Source organism: Xiphophorus maculatus, chromosome 20 (assembly GCF_002775205.1).
Source record: "Xiphophorus maculatus strain JP 163 A chromosome 20, X_maculatus-5.0-male, whole genome shotgun sequence".
NCBI lineage: Eukaryota > Metazoa > Chordata > Actinopteri > Cyprinodontiformes > Poeciliidae > Xiphophorus > Xiphophorus maculatus.
In genome coordinates, this window is record NC_036462.1 from 12,561,468 (window position 1) to 12,577,899 (window position 16,432).

The 16,432-nt window shown below is 36.6% G+C and overlaps 1 protein-coding gene across 1 annotated transcript in view; it reads right to left on the reverse strand.

Annotated features, from left to right (window-relative positions):
- Positions 1-8,910, reverse strand: part of nxph4 (neurexophilin 4) — a 55,052-nt gene extending 46,142 nt beyond the window's left edge. Inside the window, exon 1 of the mRNA XM_014471096.2 lies at positions 8,368-8,910. Coding sequence (XP_014326582.1) covers positions 8,368-8,421 — 54 coding nt within the window. The 5' untranslated portion in view covers positions 8,422-8,910. The remainder of the gene's footprint in view (positions 1-8,367) is intronic.
- Between the last annotated feature and the right edge of the window lie 7,522 nt (positions 8,911-16,432).

Here is a 16,432-nt window from a genome sequence, read left to right on the forward strand (position 1 = left end):
GATTAATTTACCCATTAAAGGAACAAACCAACTTGGCCCTATGATGAATAATAATTGTCCCACAAGTCTAATTACTGGTTTTGCCACAGCAGCAACTGTCTAATATCATACCAAAGCATTGAACTTGAAGTCTGGACTTTGAGTAGGATACTCAAAAAACTTCTTGTTTATGAAGCAGTTTATAGGCAGATGTTCATATGTGCTTTGTCTTATTGCCCTTCTCTAAAATGATCTGTTATCTATCTGTACTGTGGAGTGAAAGACTGTGTACATTAACACAGACCATTGCAAACTTGTATATTTAAGAAACCCTTAACTTTGGGTTTTGGGAACAAAATCTGAAGTTACGAAAGTCAATTATGAAACTGTTAAACAAAAATTGACAATTACAACGTCACTTCTAGGATTGTAAAACTATTTACTAATCTAAGAGTCAAATTAAAATGCCATTTAGCTCTGAACTTTTATTTACCAGTCTTTACAAACGCCCTCTTTAGGTTAAATATAAGAAGAATATGAAAACAGAAGCAGATTGAGGCTGAAAATCCTCCTATTTTCAGCCTCAATAATCAAAGAAAATCAAATCCGATACACTTATATGTGATTTGATTAGAATTTAGTCAAAATTCTTATTGCCCAAAACAAACAAAAATGATAATTATTTAAGGAAAAGATTACTCTTTTAATACAACTCATTAAGACCGTTCTCACAACTATGGTGTGATTCAGCTTTGGTCTCTAAATACAGAGGTGAAAGTGTTTGTGGATTGTCTTTTTGGAGTGGCGTAGACCCTCTCTCAAAGTATTTGTATTAATGGCAATCTTTGCCACTTATAGTCATGTCTTTCATACAGCACTTATGTCTGCTTCTTGCCATTTGTTTGCTTGTTAAAATTATCTATATAATGCACCAATGCACTCAGGTACCATTACAGAAGCAGTATATGTATTTTGGGGCTGGACGTCAGGGTAAAGAAAAACATTTCTTAGGATAAAATGTTGAGGAAGATTCTGCTTCAACAAGGTTATCATCATCTGGCAAGCTTTTGTTTGTCTGTTATTTGAAGTAAATCCAAGCAGTATTCCTTAGAAATAAGGTATAATCAAGTGTTTTCACATTCATAAGTTGAAAATCACTAGTCAGTGCAACTGCCAGACTCTTCACTCTACAATTCAAAACTTCATTTTTCATAATATCAATAAAACATCAGCAAAGTTCCCAAAGGTCATTCTGCTTCTCTCTCTGTGGATGTTTATGTTTCTACAATCATTAGACATATTTATCAGCTTGTTCAAATAGACTTTAGTAGTTTATAGTGATAGTGCAGGAGCATAGATAAACAAAAGGTTTAACTTGGTGCATCCGGTAATTAGCATTTATTTGTCATAACTTAAAACCTAATATATAACAATATAAAACCAAACAGAAACATAATAATTGGAAAATCTCTTTTTGGGAACTGAAAAATTACTGGCTGAGTGAAATAATATCTTTTATGCTACATTGTTGGCCATAAAACAAACATTTACATTAAAGTGTTTAAAAACCAGTAGAAATGGTAACAAATATTTGAGTATTTCAGTACTTACTTAGAAGAGAAAATGAAACCTCAGCAGTCTTTAAAAAACTATTCTGTGAGGGGGTAAAATACAAAATGATGAACGATGAAAAAAAGCCAGTCCTTGTTTGAGGCATCAAATGTAGCTGAGCTCTGTGTCACTCTAAAGGAATAAAGCATAAAACTTGTTGACTTGATGGACAAAACCTGCTATATGCAGCTCAACCATTTAAGACTTTTAAACCAAGTTTTCATCTGCTTATTGTAGCACATCTGATTTTATATGTCCTAATGTGTTTTGTAGTCTGGTTTGGTAGCAACTTCTGGTATCAATAAAACATGGCATTTACAAAGAATAAGAATGAGTTAGATTTTTTTTTCAGCATTTAAATTAAGCTTTACTGTTTTGAATCATTTGTAGCAAGGTTATGGTTGGGTTTATTTTGTTTATTTAAAAAGAAAGAATCTGTTCCAAAGTACAGCAGCATCTCCTTGGATCTTACATCCTGAAAGCAGCACAGCCAGGCTTGTTTTGACGGGTCAGTAAGCCTAAATTGGAACATAGTTCCAATCTAGATCTTGATTTAAAAATGTTTAGTGACCTGACCCTGAAACAAGCTTCAAACACAACTTCGACTCTTCTGTTATGGTTGAAAAGGTCTGATATGTATCTGTATTTAAGCCTCATACAACTGATTCAGCGTAGATGGATGGAAGTTAAGAAAATGAATCTAACTTATTTTTCCTCTTCTGTTCCTCACCAGAAGCATGCATACTAGTCATTAGAAATATTTTTCTTTCAAAGGGCCTAATTCTAAGGGCCTTAATCAAGAACATGAACTCAAACAAACACTCTCAATGCACATATCCAACAATATTCTTCACAACACATACTTTTCAACAATATCAGAATATTGTGTTATTTGTTATTCAGAGACATGTCTGTGCCTTACAAATCCCTTTAACAAAAAAGAATATACTGTATATATACACACACAATTGTTGCACTTTCGCTTAACACTACGTACTATTTCTTTTTTCTCTGCAAGGAAACAGTTCTCTCACAACTTAGAGTTTTACAAATAAGAGAATAAAAGATAAAGGGAAAATCTTCAACACTATTCTTTAAGACATCAGAATTTCCTTTTTTCCAAAATGAATTCTAGTGTTCGTGGATATCTGATCCTTATTATTAAAAACATTAAAACAACTGTAATATTCTCTGCAAGTTTGTTATTGAGAGTACGACACAACTTTCTAATGACCCTATAATCTTTTTTGTTCTGCATAACAACATAAAGCATTCATATGCACCTGAGCAGTGGGTTGGTCTCTGTGACTTTATCACAGAATGATTGTCAAGAGATATGAGAAATTCTTTTGACAATGACATTAAATCACATTTTAAAAATGGTCACAATTTTCAATGGAAATCTCGTTTTTCCTTAGTTCTCTGATCAATTCAGCTAAGTTGTGATGAGCTAAATCATCTAAGCATCTCAGACTTCTTCTAATAAAAAGCAGTTCTCCACCATACTCATTCTATTAGGTTTAATAACATTTACTATACGAGTAATCCTACCTCCACTCTGGACCATGACTGGTGTTAAATACTGTATCTTTCACCTGACTGAGGGGCCATAAACAGTTATGGTGCGCACATCATAAAAAGATTTAAATTATGCAATGTTATGTTATACATGCCACAACATTACACAATTCATTGACATGACCGAACAGTGGTTTATTTTAACCATTTCATCAACCTCACTGTACGTTTCTAACTGTGAGCTCGTTCTTGCAAAAAAGTTGCCACTTTTTGCACATTCGGTCATGTCCGTTTTCAGAGTTTTCCTCTTCACTGTCTGAGCCGCTATTGTTCTACTTTCCATCTTTTAAACACCACTGACAGAGAGCATCAAGGTTTGATGTCAGGATGTCTCTGAAAAAAACTAAACAAAAAGAAAAGCTGTTGGTGGTGGTGTGTTGCTTCTTTAGGATCTATGTTGCTCTAATATGGTCATGGGTTACGTTAACGTTTATGTAACTTATAAAACGAGTCTGAGATGATGCAGTTTGGGTTCAGCAGAATTTATCAGTTTCAAACTCAAAGCAGAAACCTCTGAATTCTCAGTTCCTTTTGCTGGTTCAAATTAGTTCCAATTGTTCTTGTAGAAAATATCCAACTGTAAAGCAATCCAAAATCTGGTAGAAAATAACTTTATTTATGATGAAATGTTTCTGTTAGTGATCCACCTGTTTTCATGGCCGATACCTTGGAGGTCTGACCTGCCAATCCTGATTTTGTAAGATTCTTATTTTATTTCTTAGAAGCATGATGTATCAAAAAAAAAGATATACACTCCAGGTTCTTTGATGGAAATGGTATCTTCGAACCCAACAGAAAATGTTCCAATAACATTTTTTTGTTCATGTACCACAGCATATTCCCATAACCTTTATCTGATGTTTGCTAAACTAAACTGAAGTGCACAAAAGTAAATGTCGTTGGTGTGTTTACAAATTGAATATTGTGAGGATTCTTAAAAAAATTAAAATTATTTTACTTGCAAGTAACCGGTAAAAACCTAATAAAAAGGAAAATTGCCATTTTTCAAACATGATGGATTGGTACGTCCCTAATTCCTACAACGATAGAAGCGTTGCAACGTAACCTATAAATAATTCTCATGAATGATTTGTTGAGTAAAACAAAAATGACGTGCAAAGACCTTTATATTCACCACATGTGAACCAAAAGAGATTCTGGGTGGTTATTTTGAACAGCTCTCTTCCGCCCCACTTAAACCCCCATTGTTTCTTCTTTCTCACAGAAAGTGTTATTGCAAGAGCTGCAGTGAAGCTCTTCTAGCAGCACGCACGCCTGACTCTGGTTTTGCTTTCATTTGTCAGTTGTAAGAAGCCATGATGCTTTAAATTATGTTAAGCTAAAATGTATACTTCTTTTCCATATATAGTCTTTACACGGAATAGTCTCTCCTATAAGGATGACAAAAAAAATTAAACATTAACCACATAAAGAAACGTGATGATTCATTTCAAAAGCAATAGCGGCTCAAAAATGAGACAGTGCTGTTAAAAAGGAAGCAAAGAAGTTAAATTAAATGAATTGTTGGTTAATCCCAAACAATTCATGTCAGAATTCATTAAAATACTGTATGAATCCATGTTGGGTTTTTTTTAGGTTAAAGGAGTATCTGATCTCTGGGAGCAATTTCAGAGACAACAGATATGGCAGTAATGTGATTGCTTCTGTCATCATGATTCAACAGATTACACATCTAATCAGTGAATAGAGAATATAATTCACACGGATTACAGAGCAGTGGTGGCTCATGCTGACTGAAGCTGGAATGTTTTTACAGTCAAAATGATCCACAGATGAAGAGATGGGCGAAAGGACAAGAGTGGGAGGGAAAGCACCAACCACCTGGATTAATCCATGATGGAAAAACATCTGATCCCGCTGTTTGCTGATTGATCATTTTTTTCTTTCCACCACTATCATGTTGAGAATGGAATCATAACATGTGGGCACGGAATAACGCACGGGTGCATCTCTCATGCACGTTTTACAAAGACACATAGATACCGCTGAAATGCAAAGCTGTGCAGAATATATGAGACACGATTGCGAAGGAAGAGGGGCGATATACAATGAAATTAAAGTGACTCAGTTGCCGTAATATCCCTGGGGTATACGGATAGTTGTTTTATGGGGGGAGATAAGAGGATTTCGTCAGTTTGAGATGCTGGCTAATGCTATTGTTTCTCCTGGGAGCATAAAGGAGCAAAGAAGCTTTTCACACATCTTTTCTTCGTCTGTAGTGCTGTTACTGGAGATATGATTTCAAAGAACAAGGTGAAATATATTATAATGTTGCAGTGCATGCATAAGGAAACTACAGTTTCATTACTTTCTTTACCAAAAAATGTTGTCAACTGTGTAAATATACTAAAATGGTTAAAATTTAATTGAAAATAAGCAGTTTTGTAAATTTAGATCAATGAGACCCACTTATCACTTTTCTTGCAAAATGTCTTTAAGTGATCTTGAGTAATGACTTTGGGTTGGTTTAGTTTAAACAAATCATCAAATTTAGGTTGTCTCCACGCTGTTTACCTCCTTTTCTCATTTTTTATTTTATCTGTGTTCAGATTTTTTTTATTGCATATTTTACCGCCTCACATTTATGTCCCTCAAGCTAATTGTGCTCTCAAAGATGTAACTTGTCATGCAATGTCAGCCAAATTACTCAAGCTCTACAGAGGTGATTATTATTATTTTTTTACCAACAGACACAAAGACTGCAACGCTTGGCTGATAAAATCTAATACAGAATCAATCCTAACACTTGAACCCCAAACTGTCTGTGGTAGTTCCCCCCTGCGAGAGACACTATTTGCATTCAGTCTTGACAACAGGCTTGCATCTCACCTTTCACAAAACAACCCCCCATCCCATCTCCTGATTTGTGAACAATCCAACAAAAACAAAGAACAAGTATGTATTTTTTTTAGGAAAAAAAAAATCACTGGTGTTTTCTTGTCACCAGGCAAATCTGTGGGCAGCAAAGATTCCCAACCCATCCACACCTCTGTGAGTTCATAACACTTCACTTTGTCACTTGAATCAAGTGACATTAGATTGTTAATAAGATTTGCTCTACACATAAGGGCTGCTCATTGAACCCTGACCTGCATCTCAGTGAACTAGAATACCATCATAGTTCATTTATTTTCTTAAGTGTTACTGAAGAGCCATTGCGTACAGAGAGATTTATTTCATAAGTTTATTTCCATTAATTTTAAGGATTTTGGCAGGAGGAAAACAAAAATCAAAAATTCTGTTTCTTATGAACTTTGAACATTGCATTACATAAGAATGATTTAAAAAGTATATTTGATACAGAAATGTAGTAATTTGGCATACATAACCATGGAAGAACTACTGACCTGACAGTAGTCATGGCAACAGTCATTCACATCCTTAATAAGGAAGATAAGTCATCTAAGGTCCTTGTTAATAAAGTTGCTATTCAGTTTACTGTGCTCAAGCATATTAAAGAAAAGTTGAGTGTAAGGAAAATGCATGGTAATAAATGTTGCACAACCACAGTTATTAAAGAATTGTGAAGTAAAGCTCATTCATGAGTTTAGGGGAAACTATGGCTGAGGCTGAAGCTTCAGCCACAGGAAGATGTTTCCAAGAACTGTGCTCTAGTTGCAACAGTATCTGTGTTAAGCCACTCTTGGAGGAGAAAAGGTCTGAAACAGGACAGAACCTTTATTCAAAGTGATTTTTGAATTTAAGTTGGAAACAAAGTCCCACAGTCTGGAGGAAGATTGAGAAGCACAAAATTGGAGGTTCAATATGAAGTTTCCACATTTTTTGATATTGCGCCTGACTAGACCACAAATTCACCTGACCTAAACTACATAGAGAGTTTATGAATGATTTTCAAAATGAAGTTCAGATACCAGACCGAACAACACAGACCAGCTGAAAGCACTATAAAAGCAATCTGGGCTTCATTAACATCTCAGCAGAGCTACAGGTTGATCACCTCTATGCCACACTGCACTGATGCAGCAAATAACGTAAAAGGTGCCCCAACCAGGTCCTCACAATATATGGAACACAGTTTCATAAGCAGACATTTCATCTGGATGACATTCATGCATAAAAAGTTGTTGTTTTTTTTCTGATGTAAGACAAAAAAAATCTGATCAACTAAATATTGGATGTCTATTAGCTGTAAGCCAGAATCATTTAAATCAGAATTAAATATCTGAAATACGTATATCAGTTTGTGAACAATAAATCTAGAGAATATATTACTTGATTTTTAAAATTAAATTATTATAATAAATGAACATCTTGATAACATTGAAATTTATTAAGGCGCACCTTATATAAAACAATTTCAGAGAAGAGAAAACAAAAAAATTAAGGGCTTTCCTTTATTCACTAATGTAAGAAAGTATGTGCTATAACATTTAAGCTGTGGCAATATGGAGAGATGGAGATGAACAAGACAGAAAGGAAGCAAAGTTTGTGTGATATTTAGAGGCTGAGTTGGTGAAAGATAAGAAAAATTGTTAAAATTATAATCTTTAGTCTGGAAACGGACAGAGGTGCGTTGTGTATCAGCGTTTCACTTCAGGTGTATCTTAATCTTCTATTCCTGGGAGTAAAGACAGAACAAGAGCAACATTACGGTCAAAGTGAGGTTTTGATGAAAACTTTGATTCCAAAATAGCCACTTGCGCTTATGTGTGTGTATAAGCGTGCACATTTAGCTCACACTGCAGCAGCTTCAGCAAACACAACTGAGCGCACCAACTCTTTGCCACATAGCGATGGGAAGATAATAAACCAAGCCACGGGCGTATTCAACTTCTGAAGAAAATTTTAGAGGAAGTTGCTGGAAGGGCAAATAGATAAATGGATAAGGAGGGCTGCTTAAGTGGGAATGAAAAGGAAGCGCTCAGGCAGCACAAATCTGCGCGCTTGGAAGCGGAGGCGCACATGCGGTTTTTTTTCTTTCCAGTCAAAACGTAAAAAAGAAAATGCAGAAAGCAATAGAAACAAAGACACATCAGGACTGTTTCGTGTCTTATAGGCTGTCCGCAGTTATTTTTCATTTAACTACGGATGTTTCTTGTGTTGTAAACATGTTCAATCAACATTGAAAGCATACACCTGTGCAGTTTTCAGCAGGTGATTTCTAGGAAATAAGAAAAATATCAGTTTGTTCTTAACCTATTCATAAGTACAACTCACCTTCTGTAGGATCCACTGACAGAGGAGAACTGTGGTCCAACCGAGAACCTGCATGTCACCTTCCTTAGAACGGACCACCCTGAAAAACTACACGTCTCCTCGGCTGAACATAAAAGAGACACGCCGCTGAATCCCAGCAATCCCAAGTGACGGGCCAGGTGACCGGCGGAAAGTGTCACGGGAGCAGAAAACACGCTGAAAGTTGCGTGTGCGCTTCGTTAAGAGTCACAGTGGTCTCCGTGGGCAAAGTTTGAGCACTGCTTTCAGTTTCTCGAGTCCGCCTCATGTGGCACATCCGCGGCGTTGGTCCCCGCTGGACATGCTGGAGCTTCGGCGCGAAGTTTGCGCGGAGACCGAAGTCAGTCTGCGAGCTGGTTCGTTTGATGATCAGAAGCTCTTCTCGTGTTTTGGGACACTGACTGGTTGATTTTGAGAGATGAGATCTGTCGCGCACAGCAGCTCTCTCTGTTTCTTCTGTACCCTCTCTCTCCGTCCAAGTGCAACTGACTGTGCACAGCTGATTTTTCTCTAACTGGAAACCACTCTAACCACAGCTGCATGTGGAGCAGCTTGTCTAGTCGATGTTCAAATAATGAGGTGACAACTTCCAGAAAACTGTGAGTTGTGGAAAACATATGAATCCTTTCCTGATATTCAAATCTATGTTGTTTTTTTTATAATGTTGGATTTTTTATTTATTTATTTTTAGTTATAATAACGAACGTCTCTGTTCATTTCTTATCATCTTAATTAGTTAATCATTTCCTATAATTCAGTTAATATTTTAGTCTGTTACACTTTCTATAATCAGAGTCAAATTTTTATAAGTCTGGACCAATTTAGGGCCTCCAGGTCAGCAGGGGGCCCTCAAGAACGTATAATTTCTAGTAAAATATAAAATTCTATAATTTGACTACATTGATATTACACATAGGTGTTCATTTTCAGAAAAAAGAAAGTTTTGAATACCAAAATTAAAAACCATTTACATTAAATTACACTGAAATTTAAGGTTTTTTTAAATAAAGAAAGAAAAATACTCATTACAACCCACACAAACAAACTCTTACTTTACTGAGTCAGGATCAAAGAGCCGCACGTCACACAAGACCAAATGACTACGCCTGAAGTATGCCTGAAAATGCCTCCAAACTGAAAATGCTATTTATTTAATTAATAGTGCATATTACCACAAATTAGAGTCAAGGAAACATTTTCTGTTATATGATTAATTTAACTGTTTGCTAATGAGTGATTCATGGCAGTAAGGGGTTAAATACTCAACACACAATCAATCAATCTCAAACAATGAAAAATATAAGTGGCTGTCTCAGTGGCTGAAATTCTGCTTAAGGTCCAAAATAATTAACACTGTCTTCAAATCTTTACTTGACCTCAATTAAATAGGTTTTGCAGCATGACAAGGGGCATGTTTGAGGGGAATTAGGAGCTCTATGGATTTACTAACAATTACAGTCACTTCAAAGGCAGCACAGCATGACTATAGATCATCAAATCCCAGATTAAGAACAAAGGTGAACATAAAATTCAAATGTTTCAAGATGCTACGCTACTAGTAAATTTAAAATAATAAACTTTCTTCACTAAAAGAAGCTTAGCAGATGTCTGCAAACAGTTCTATCTTCTGGTCACAGTAAATCAAGTAAGATCACTTATGTAAACGCAAAGTATGGGTCGGTGTGTATACAATCAACTTTGACAACCTAACTTTTTATGACAAAGATTTTCTGAAATATTCTTCAGAGAAACTTTTTTTCATGTGTTGGCAGCACTTTGGTCTGCCAAAGTGCTGCCAACACTTTGGCAGACCAAAGTGTTATAAAAGGCCTTTTTATAAAAGCCTTTTATAAAAAGCTTTTTATAAAAAGGCTTTTATAAAAGGCGTTATTATAAAAGTCTTTTATAATAAACTTTTTGTCATGTGACAAACTTGAGTTCATGAAACATTTTTATTTCAATCAAGGATATAACCAGCAGGTTTATACACTGATAAAACAAACTGTTAATTAATTTGGTTCAATAATTTGCATATATTTTATTGGACTAGAATTTGGTTAGTGGTTCTTTGTACAAATTGTAGAAATTATATATGTACAACAGTAAAAAAATAAATGCAATATATCCCAACACATTTTTGGAATTCACGAGTAAATTTGTTCTAACTAATTATCACAATTCTTCAGTTTTCACCTTTCATTTGTTGGTGATACACTCCCGCACTGTGAGACAATAAGTTCTATTCTGTTCTCTTTTGGATCTTGGAGAATAAGAATTGCCTATGATTAAGCTTAAAGAAGAAGCCAAGCTCAGTTAATACCAAAATTTTAGTCCTCTTGCTAAGCTGTTTAATGTGGGATACAAATATGCATTCTTGATTCAGTGCACAAACCTTCTTAAGTTGAGGTTTTATGACAAGTTTTAAACTTTTACCAAGTTCACACAGTCACAGTACAACCTGTATCGACTTAAAAGCCTTACCTTTACATAATTTCTATGGCTAATTTTAAACAAATTCATAAAATTTCCTTTTTATAGTGTATGGATGGGAAATATATAGACGATACCTAAGGTTCAGCAACAGTAAATAGTGAAGTAAGCAAATAGCTTGAATTACAGTACTTTTTTGTATTTTTTTCACCCATGTTTGCAATTTTCTTCATCTTTTGTTCAGTACCCATTACAAATTTGAAGGAAAACCATAATTACCGACATTATGCTCATTTCTTAAAAGTTCCCAGAAATGCTGAATGTGACTCACCTTCTTTGAAATTGCTGTGACGGAGGCCACTGGTTCAAATTATAAAAACAAAATTTCTTCAAAAGAAAAAAATCTCTCTCTCTCTCTCTCTCTCTCTCTCTCTCTCTCTATACATACACACACATATATATATATATATATATATATATATACCAAAGACATACTGTATATGGGACTGAGAGATGTGAGGCCACGCACATCTCTCAGTCCCAGCTGCTGAATGCTGATCACTTCACTTTCAAAAGTGACCAATGGGGGAAAATTGGTACTTTCCTTTTGTCCTGAATGCTCTTGGTGCTCTTGGGGTAATTAGTGTTTCTTTACATTCGGTGCAGTAAGTTCATCATAATGCCTATATAGGGAAAGTGTCGTTCTCAATTTCTTGTATGCAATATCCTTTGAATACCTTTCTGTCCTATTGTTGTTCCATGTGCTTCTGTGTCTGAGCTTTCCCAATATCTACCATGTTGAACAATTCATAAATGAGACACCACCTTTCCTCTTTTCTCTCTCTCTTCTGAATCCAGGATCAGTGTTTGGAACTCCGGCTCTTTGCAATGATTCACTCACTCTCTTCAGTGTGTGGATGACACAGCACTGCCTCCATGCGAGCCAAAGTCTCACTGCACACAGGGGCAAACACAAAGACTCAGTGGACAGAGCTGTCTGTTTTCACAATGGAGGGAATGGAGTGCGAGAAAGATTTAAATAACTCAAGATCTTTCAGCAAAATGTATCAGAACAACTGTGGGAAACCAGCAAGAGACTGTCATGCTAGTATGTCTATGCCTATTGTAATGACATACTGTACCTATTGCAGTAAAATGTCTGTCAAACAGTTGTCCAGCTGTATAATAACTTTCCAAGCTACAATGAGAGAATATGTGTACCCTGCAGTGTCTGACTAACACCTGAATATTCAAATGTGCTGAAAATCCAATTTAGGTTCCACAAACAGTACAAGTACTCAAGTAGTCTAACCAACAATAAACCTGCTTTGGTGATAACTTAAACTCTGTTTATTATCAAAACATGGAGGGATTTTTTTTATATAACATCCATCCATCCATTTTCTAACACCCTTGTCCAAAGTGGGGATAGGAGGGGTGCTAGTGCCTATCTCCAGCTAATGTTCCGAGCGAGAGGCGGGGTACACTCTGGACAGGTCAACAGTCTGTCGCAGGGTAACACAAAGACAGACAGGACAAACACATTCACACCTAGGGAGAATTTAGAGAAACCTGTTTGTTATTGGACTGTGGGAGGAAGCCGGAGTACCCGGAGAGAACCCATGCATGCACAGGGAGCATGCAAACATGCAAACTCAGTGCAGAAAGACCCCAGGCCAGGAATCGAACCTAGGACCTTCTTGCTGCAAGGCAACAGTGCTACCAACTGCGCCACTGTGCAGCCCATATATAAAATAAACCTTTTACTCATGGAGTAGGAGTAAAGGTACCAGCTTCTTGCAGCCATTCAAGAAGCTGTATGTAGACCAGCTGTAGACCAGTGGTCTCATACCACTGTCCTAGAGGGCCAGAGTCCTGCAACTTTTAAATGTGTCCCTTTTCCTATATATTTGAATTAAATGAATTAAAAGGCTAAACTGCCTCACTAGCATAGTCAAGATCTCCTAATGAGGTGATATTGGGGCCAAGTGTGATGAAGCAGAGCGAAATCTAAAAGTTGATGACCAAATCCAGAGTAGATTTTTGTAAAACTATGGCAGTAAGATGAGGGCAAAACATATAACTGTGGATATATGGCACCTAAGAGCTAGAGTTTGCTGCAACACTTATTGTAGTCTCAAAAACTGTGATATTTTTAATAAAAACAGAAGGATGATAAGAAGATTATTAATTTCTCAAGAAATAATCTTATTTTGAGTAAACCATTCTAAGGGCTAAGCTAAGGATTCATTTGGGCTGAATCAATAAATTCAGCTGGTCAGCTGAAGTGGGCAGGAGAGCAAAGAGTCCTTGTAAGTGAAAAATCAACAGCACATTATAATTACACATGGTAGCATAAAAATTGTTCAAATCTGCTAAGATAGAAATTATGTTTTTTTCAATTTTTGACTGAAAACCATGAAGTTGTAATCAGCCGTTTTTTTGATAACTACGACTTTTGCATTGTTGTCTACATATGCAAAAATTAAAACTATATCACAACCGTCAGGACAGGAAATGTACATTATTCCAAAAAATACACAATATTTCATACCAAAAAGTCTTAGCACATGTACAAATAGATCAGAAGCAAACATATTCCTGAAATATCTGGCTTTTTATGTTTGTGCTAACAGTTTCTTTTTAGTGTTTAAATTTTACTGTCATGGTTTTTGACTCGTTTTCAAAAGAGTTTGAATTTCTGTGGCTCAGGCAGAGAAATGAATAGTTTAGCAGTTCAGATATTAAGGGAATTACTTTGCTTTGGGGATACTCAGTCAGGTCAAAGTGCATTGTGATCTATTTCAATCTATGCAGTGCTCAACCTATAAAGACTTTTACTCTGGAATTTCAACATCATACCGTACTATGAATGCACTACAAAAGGATAAATATGTTTGAAAAAGTACACATATTACATCAGCTAATATTTAAATAACTAATCAGGATGATGGTAAGATGGCCTGGTTCAACTGGTGACTCAATTTTAACCCCTTCTGTTGACCCATTGCGTATAGAAAGCATTGTTATGCCATCTATGTGTGTAGTCACCAAGGCCCTTAGTGGTACAGCCTCTGCTAAAAGTGGTTTTAGAGACATCAAACAAGCTAAAACACTGTCAAATATGGCCAGTTTTTATGTGAATTGATAAATATGCCTGGCAATGGCATTTAAACCATTACTTTGCTTATACACAGTGTGCTTTGTTTTCTGAAGATCAACCATAACATACTACATCAGAGTGCATTGAACTAAACTAGTATTTCGATTGAAATACTTGTAATAGAGCATGTGTGACTGTGAAAATTTCTCATTTGCAGATGGAGCATGTTGCATGATCACTTCACTCCACCTTTCTTTAACTAAAAGAAAAATACTCCCCATCCGTCAATAAAAATGGGCAAAACATGGGTTGAACTTGGATTCTACCTTAATTGTGACCATGAAGTGTTTTGGCTCCTGTCACTCTCCGGGCTGCTGTAAATCATTGTGTTACAGCCATTGCTTCATTTTTAGCGGACCATGAAACCCCTTCCATCAAACACAGCAGGTCTCTAAGAATGTGACCGTTTCCCGTTTCCATCACTGACCCTCGTTCAATCTAGTGTCTGTGATTTATTTGGCCACAGCACGCTCTGTCCTCCTGTTTCTCCAAAATTTGTTCTCTTAGAGCTGGAGAAGAGGGTTGCTGGTGTGAGCGCAATTTCTGATCCACATTGGAAGTGGCAGGTGAATTTCGCCCAGCTGCTCCCCGTCTCTGTTCCACTTAGCAGCAACACTCCTATTTCGAGTCACTCAGTCGCTGCATGGTTATGGTAAATGAATGAACACGCTCTGAAGCAGCAGCCGAGTGCATCTACTTTTACAAATATCATCCTTGCATCATTATTCCTCTTTTGCCTCCTAAAATGTCAAGAGAAAGTTTCATCATTTCCAAAACAGCAGAGCTAAAGGCGGCTTGTGTTTATCATCTGTGTTTGCAAACAAATGAGCAGGTACGTATCATTAAAGAGAATGAATTACACCAAAGACTAAGTGGGAAGAAGTTTACATAGTTTAGCATTAATGCTCTTTGAAGGGTTGGCTATGCTGGTGGAGGGGAATGTAAAGAAGGATAACGGAGGAGGACAATGATGAGAGTGTGATGGAGGAGGTAAAAGCAGGATTAAAGAAAAAGGAGGCAGAAATAGAAAGTGCATCACCAAGAAAAATGGCGGTGGTAAAAGATGGACGAAGGGGACAGAGGAGGAGCAGAGGGCGGGAGCGAAAAAACAGGAAGGGATGAATACAAACGAGACATTGAGAAATTTAAGTTTGCCTTTTGAAAACTTTTTTTGATTAAGTAATCAGACTACAGTAATATTATATTTATGGAACACAAATAGAACTTTTACTTTTACATTAATGCAACAACTGAAGATGTTGGAAACTCATAGTTAGTCGACTACATTATCAGTCAAAGTTCAGAATGTCAAATGTGTTCCATGTTTTAGTTTGATAAAGTTTTCACACTGCCAAAAAATGTGCATGACTTTGACATTCCCGGCCTGGATTTAATATCCACTCAGTTCATGGTCAAAAATAAATAAAATTAATCCAATTTGAATATAAATACGCATCTAATTTTAGCAAACATAATAACATAAAATATATATATATGTATATACTGTATATTTATCCATCCATCCATTTTCTTCCGCTTTATCCGGGGTCGGGTCGTGGGGGTAGCAGCTTCAGAATATATAAGGGCCATCACAGTGTTTGTTTTACAGATAATAGGTTAATACAAGTATGAGTGAGTTCCAAGTGAAAACCAGACTAGACTGACACTTTAAATAGCTGGAAGTTTAAGCTCTAAAAATAGAAGGACATGTCATCAGCACAAACATGACAGCAAAAGGAATGTGAGGGGAAAATATTTGGATGAATGACAGGATAAATTCCTCTCCACTGCATGACAGGCTTCAGTACAGACACAATTACACTGCTCACACACACGCACGCACACACACACACACACACACACACACACACACACACACACACACACACACACACACACACACACACACACACACACACACACACACACACACCCCTTCTGCCACATACGCTGAAGCACAGATCCTGGGGTGTCTAACTCAGAGGTTAAGGAACACAAAGACAGGAGGTCACCTGGCAGTAATGGAGCCTTTTGTGTGTGGAAATAGTCATTTCCCTGTGTAGTCTCGGGATATCACAGCGGTGATATGAAACCCTGTCATTTTGTTTTCCTTTTTATCGATTTCAGAAAGGAGGAAGTGTGGGGAGGAGAGAAACGGGGAGAAACGCTGGCAAGAAGAGTCTGAGCCTGAGGAGGGAGCATGTTGCGGGTGTTATGACTGTGCCATTGTCATTCAAATGTTTCGTTGCGGGATGGGAATTTGAGAGCAGAATGAGAGATGAACACTAATGGGAATCAAATGGAGGAGTGGAATAATTGGATTTGATTGCGTCTGTCAGAACAGGACAAGATATAATTTGCGGCTGAAGTGATTTTGACTCGACCACAGTGTGAAAGTCTGTAGCTGTACAGACATTTAAAAAACAGATTCTTAGTCTCAGTTTCTTCTGCAGG